We start from the raw sequence: 6,429 nt of genomic DNA on the forward strand, positions 1-6,429 counted from the left end.
AGATACCATTTGAATGAGCCAATTGTTAGAACCTCGAATGACAAAGAGCCGTTGAGCTCTGTCGTCGGGAATGCACAGTCGAGAAGACGAAAACGGGAGAGAAAATAATAATTATCGTTCTTCTCATTTACAGGATACAGATGGGGTTTTAAAGAATATGGGGCAAAATAGTAAAATACAGTCATTACATAAAAATGAATTAATGAAATAATTAAATAAGTAAATACATTCTAATACTCCCCCTCAAGGTGGCTTATAAATGTCTCTGACAGCCATCTTGGACAACAAGGAAAAAAGGTGAGTAGAGGGAAGAGGTTTAGTGAACATGTCAGCTAACTGGTATGGAGAACGAATAGGAAGTAACTTGAGGACGCCCGAAGTAACCTGCTCACGAACAAAATGGCAATCGATCTCAATATGTTTGGTACGCTCATGAAATGTATGGTTAGAAGCAATATGTATCACAACTTGATTGTCACAGTATAGCAGCGTAGGAGAGTTGACTTTGATGTGAAAATCTTGAAGCAGTTGTTGTAACCAAATAAGTTCACTGGCAGTTGAAGAAAGTGCTCTATATTCAGCTTCGGCGGAGGAGTGAGAGACGGTGGTCTACTTTTTGGCCTTCCAAGAGACCAAAGAATCACCAATGAAGATGCAAAAGCATGTAGTAGATTGGCGAGAATCAAGGCATGATCCCCAATCAGCATCAGAGTAGGCACGTACCTACAAGGAAGAAGTAGAAGAAAATAACAAACCTTGACCAGGACTGGTCTTGAGATAACGAAGTAGGTGATGTACTACCTGGAGATGAGGAAGGCGGGGTTGGGCCACAAATTGAGTGAGCTTGTGAATGGCAAAAGTAATGTCGGGACGAGATAAAGTGAGGTAAAGTAGTTTCCCAACAAGCCACCGATAGTGGGTTATATCAGGAAGTAGGTCACTATCAGTGGCAGTTAAATGAAGCTTGGGATCCATGGGAACACGAGTAGGTTTACAAGCTAGGTAACCTGAATCTTCAAGTAATTGTAAGGTGTAATGGCGTTGAGAAAGCACAATACCGGCCTTGGAGTGAGTAATTTCAAGACCAAGGAAGTGCTTAAGACAACCAAGATCCTTGAGCTTGAACTGAGTATGCAGAAAATGTTTGAGCTCAGCAATAACACTAGAGGAAGGACCAGTTAGGATGATATCATCCACATAAACCAATAGTGCAACAAAGGAGGAACCATGACCTTTGGTGAAGAGAGAGTAATCAGATTTCGATTGGAGAAAGCCAAAATTGATTAAAACATGAGAAAATTTGGAATACCATTGCCGCGAAGCTTGTTTGAGGCCATAAAGGGACTTGTGAAGCTTGCAAACGAGTTTGGTGGAAGAGGGAGAAGACTCCCCCTGTCGAAGGTAGCCAAGAGGAAGATCCATATAGATTTATTCAAAAAGATCACCATGTAAAAAGGTGTTGTTGACATCAAGCTGAGCGAGATGCCAACCGTGAGAAGCAGCAAGGGCAAGAAGAACCTTCACAGTGACTAATTTGGCCACTGGAGAGAAAGTGTCAACCAAGTCCAAACCCTCTTGTTGGGTGTAGCCTTTAGCTACCAAACGAGCCTTATATCGCTCAATAGAACCATCAGAATTAAGTTTGATTTTATAGACTCATTTGCATCCAATGGTATGTTTATCAGGAGGTAGAGGAGTGACGGTCCAGGTATTGTTGGCTTCCAGGGCGGCCAACTCATCACGCATAGCCAACCTCCAGTCAGGACATTTCACTGCTTGGTGATAGTACTGAGGTTCAACTTGAGAAGATAGGTTGAGCACAAAATTTTTGTGCGAATCAGAAAGGGCATAGTAAGAAATGGAATTAGAGATTGGATAAGACGTACGGGGTGAAACAGAGGATGAAGAACCAATAATTAAATTGCAGTGATAATCCTGCAGGTAATGAGGTGGATGAGTCGCCCTAGTAGATGTTCGAAGAGGAGCAACAGCGGAGGAGGAAGGAACAAGTGTAGGAAGAGTAGGAGGTGGGGGATCATCAACTGGAACACCAGAAATAACTGGGGAATCATGAATAGGGGAAGAATCAAGGTCAGGAAAAGGCGGAGCGTGGAGGGAGGAATGAGGCAGAACGAAATCAGGAAAGGGGTTAGTAAGTTGAGCTGAACTGGTAATAGTATGAAAAGGGAAAACTTCTTCATGGAACACGACATCTCTTGAAAGAAAAACTTGGTGAGTCTCAACATCATAGAATTTATAACCTTTCACACCAGCTGGATAACCAAGAAAAACACAAACCCGAGCACGTGGGTGGAACTTGGGGCGATGAGCAGCTAAGGTGGAAATGAAAGCTAAACAGCCAAAAACACGAAAGAGGGAATAATCAGGAGAGTGGTTGTAGAGCAAATGAAAGGGTGTGTTGTGTCGCAAGAGGGGAGAAGAAGTTCTATTAATCAAGAAAGCCGCAGTAAGAATACACTTGGTCCAAAAAGAGACGAAAATGCGTGATTGAAAAAACAAGGACCGAGCCACATTCAAAAAGTGTTGATGTTTTCTTTCAGCAACCGAGTTTTGTTGAGGCCGTTCAACACATGAAAACTGGTGCAAAACGCCGTGAGCGTGAAAAAAATCAACAAAGGATAACTCAGGTGCATTATCAGATCGAAAAATTTTGATTTTGGCATTAAACTGCGTAGAAACCATGGTAAAAAAATGTGGTATCACAGAAATAGCATCAGATTTAGTCTTCAATAGATAAATCCAAGTAAATCGAGTACAATCATCAACAAGAGTTAAGAAAAAATGATGACCAGTATAAGAGACAGTTTGATATGGTCCCCAAATATCACAGTGCACAAGATCAAAAGGAAATTTTGATAAATGATTATAGGATTCAAAAGATAATCTACGTTGTTTAGCAAGAGGACAAATATAACAAGGATCTGCTTTGTGTAATCTAGTTACATCACAGTGCAACTGATCCTTCAAAAAATCAAGTCGCTTGAAAGAAATATGTCCTAGCCTATTATGCCAAACATGGGCAGAAACATTGCTAACAAAAACATGAGAAGCAGAAGACAAATGTTGAGCACGGAGGACATAGAGATCTTGGACTTTGTCACCCTTGCCAATCGTCCGCTGGGTGGAGAGATCCTGGATAACAAAACAATCAGGAAAGAAACTTACTGTAAGAGCAGATGCAGTAACTAAAGCACTAACAGAGATTAAGTTGAATTTGAATTGAGGAACAAATAGTATGTCTTTAAGTATAAGGTGAGAATGTAATTTAATATCACCAGCAAAACGGACCAAAAGATAAGAATTATCTGGCAAAGTAACGGTAGTATGAGGGATATCATGCAAGGAGATAAAAATAACACTCGCAGAGAGTTCCTTGGAGACGGAATTTAAGATCCAAGAGATGACCATATTGTTATTCCGGGTCCAGGAGTTGAGCAGAATAGGATAAGCACTTGGAGGTTCAAGGATGGAACCATCGACAAAACCTACTTTGTTCTTCACGGATAAGGCGATCAACATCGCACGGCTCCAACTGGTGTAATTTTCACCGGTAAGCAGCTGGGAGACAAGGACTTGCCCGGGGCTGTCCGAGTGGTGAATATAGTACGGATTTGATGATTCTTCAAAAACTGAACGAGCCGAACTGGTACGTAAACCAGAATTCGAAGATGAATAATTCTCCATGGAGCACTGACCACCAAGGCAGCTCCAAATTATTATTTTTTTCTTCCACCTAAGCTCTCCAAAAGAAATCAAATCCGTTTCCGCGACCTCAGGATCCAACAGCGAGCTCGAAAAAAAATTCGAGCAGAAATAATCCATAGAAAATACCCAAAGTAGCCACTGCCCTCGAGATTTTTAAACCAATGGACAGTCTTCACCTCTCGGCCAACCAGAGAAGGCCAGAGAAATCCAACCAACGCGACCCTCTCGGCCAAGGAAAACGATACCTCTTCAAGGAAAATGCCCAAAATCGGCGCCCAAAAACTAGAGAACGAACGCAGCAAACAAACCCAACCTCTCGGCAACGGAAACCAGAGGAAAAATAAATGGGTAACGGAAGCTAACCTCTTTGCCGGGAATAACCAACGGAATCAAGACGCCGGAAACACCAAAAGAGCCTCCCAATAGCTTGAATCGCAGAGTCCCTTCCGAACAGAGGACGGAAACCCCTTTGTCGGAAATAATGGCGAAACCGCCGGAAAACGGTAGCCGAAAAGAGGAAGGAAGAGCCGTCGTCCGAAAGAGAATCAGAAATTGCGGATCGTCCGCTCTGATACCATGTTAGAACCTCGAATGACAAATAGCCGTTGAGCTCTGTCGTCGGGAATGCACAGTCGAGAAGACGAAAACGGGAGAGAAAATAATAATTATCGTTCTTCTCATTTACAGGATACAGATGGGGTTTTAAAGAATAAGGGGTAAAATAGTAAAATACAGTCATTACATAAAAATGAATTAATAAAATAATTAAATAAGTAAATACATTCTAATACCAATCATACGTCTCGATGGTTCATATTCTTTTTTATGCTGAGACGTGGCTCAAGAGATCTCAGAAGATAAAGGTAGAGGATAAATATGCTGAAATTGTGGGCCGCAGAAAAATTGAGAAGTGCTTTTGAGTGGGATATTTGTCTCATACTCATTCACGGGTTCCTGTAGTTTATTTGCAGTAAGAGTCTCTCTCAGCGGTTTCTGTAGTTTGCTACACACTGTCCACTCAATCGGCAGCTTTGAATGCAAACAAACCAGCAGCTACGCAGGGAATTTATAGACAAGAAGCCCGCGATGAATGGGATAATATTATTGAGTTATTATGCTTAGCTGCACTTCGTGTTCTGGAATGTGTTATCCAGTAGGGTTTCTTTCCAGAAACAACCCAATAGAAATGAAGGAGGATGTGATAAACGTCAAAAGCAAAGTGATACGGCGAGGACGAGACAGAACAGTCGATTCAAGAAGCCAATGGCTTCTGTGCGACTTATTTATTTATATAAATCCTCTGCAGAAACGTGAGGAGAGACTACTTCGCATTCCCGCTCGCCTCATCTTTTTTTCCGTCCATACAAGCAAGGGGAGGAAGAGGCATGTGTAGAGGGTGGAGCAGAAACCCTAGAAAGTCATTTACAACATATATGTTAACTTAAAATGTATTTTCCCTTGTGAAAGAGTCCCATTGAGGGCCAATCTGCTTAATGACTTCTGGTGGTATTTGAATTCCCTATTAATAAGTTTTGGTGGTATATGGAATTCTAGGTCGGCCCATAAGTTCCTTCTTCTTCCTAATGCTCATGATAAGAATCTTTTTTGCTGTAAAAGCGAAAGGAACACTTGTCAAGAAATTTGAGAAAAAGAAAGATTCACCTCTCTTCTGTCAAAAATGGACCAGTTTGGCTGTATGTGTCTATAACGTATGTCTCTGGGCATAAAGAATCTGCTTAATGACTTTTGGTGGTATTTGAATTCCCAATTAATAAGTTTTGGTGGTATATGGAATTCTAGGTCGGTCCATAAGTTCTTTCTTGTTCCTAATTCTCATGATAAGAATCTTTTTTGCTGTAAAAGCTAAAGGAACACTTGTCAAGTTATAAACATATGATGCAAATTTGAGAAAAGGAAAGATTCACCTCTCTTCTGTCAAAAATGGACCAGTTTGGCTGTATGTGTCTATAATGTATGTCTCTGGGCGTAAAGAATCAAAACACAAAATGCCCGACAAGAGTTGCATTTGTTGCATTCGATGAAATCAAGTACTGAATCAGCATCATCCAACTTTACTTGCTCCTGGAGCATAGTCACAGCTATCAAAATCCTTCTTATTTGGAGGGTGTGTGTATAGTTGGTCCAAAATTTTGGATCGTGAAGGAGAGGAGATAATTGAGAAAAGCGAGTGAAAGAATCTCCTCCTCCCCCTTTTACATGGTTTGTTTGAAGGAGGATGACAACTTCCACTTGTGAATTAAAACAACGAAAAGGGAGGTGAAGGGTACCCCCTCCAAAATCTTAGATCACGGAGGTTTGGCCCCAAAAGCCTAATCCATGGAAGGAAGAGAAAAACATTTATTGAATTTAAAAAGCCTAATCCAAGGATGGAAGAAAAAATTTTCATTGAAGTCAAGTAATTTCTTACATCACTTGCTTAATTATAGGCTAAGAAGGGATAACTCAGATACTTAATCAAGGATTCAAATTTTTATTATTTTATAAAATCATTTTCTTAGTGAAATTGATTTGTGTAATAAAGTGATTCTCTTGATTTTTTAATTTCAAGTCCAATTTAATTTTTGTTGAAAAAATCTAAACCACACCATGGGAGAATGAGATAAGGCTTTAAAGCACCAAGAGAGAATGAAGGAATTCTTCAATGAAATTCATCCAAGAGAGTGATGTAGGTGAGGGTTTAAA

At 40.6% G+C, this 6,429-nt stretch overlaps 1 protein-coding gene across 1 annotated transcript; it reads right to left on the bottom strand.

Moving 5' to 3' along the window:
- Nucleotides 1-609: 609 nt before the first annotated feature.
- LOC137952077 (uncharacterized) lies at nt 610-3,705 on the bottom strand. The gene is made up of 4 exons (XM_068799146.1): nt 2,970-3,705; nt 1,702-2,351; nt 802-1,125; nt 610-723 (listed from the first exon to the last, which is right to left on the bottom strand). Exons 1-4 carry the CDS (start codon nt 3,703-3,705, stop codon nt 610-612), a joined length of 1,824 nt encoding a protein of 607 aa, XP_068655247.1.
- Nucleotides 3,706-6,429: the final 2,724 nt, after the last annotated feature.

The sequence above is a fragment of the Aristolochia californica genome, unplaced genomic scaffold (genome assembly GCF_029961685.1).
Source record: "Aristolochia californica isolate CCGP_79_NKW_82.1479 unplaced genomic scaffold, dmAriCali1.0.hap1 SCAF_15, whole genome shotgun sequence".
NCBI classification, from domain to species: domain Eukaryota; kingdom Viridiplantae; phylum Streptophyta; class Magnoliopsida; order Piperales; family Aristolochiaceae; genus Aristolochia; species Aristolochia californica.

Coding starts and splice junctions, on each gene's coding strand:
- LOC137952077 (XM_068799146.1), bottom strand. CDS start 3,705: ATGGAGAATTATTCATCTTCGAATTCTGGTTTACGTACCAGTTCGGCT. Junction 1,126..1,701: donor AAGCCAACAATACCTGGACC/GTCACTCCTCTA, acceptor CTGCATACTCAG/TTCAAGCTCAAGGATCTTGG. Junction 724..801: donor CCCGCCTTCCTCATCTCCAG/GTAGTACATCAC, acceptor TCTTCCTTGTAG/GTACGTGCCTACTCTGATGC.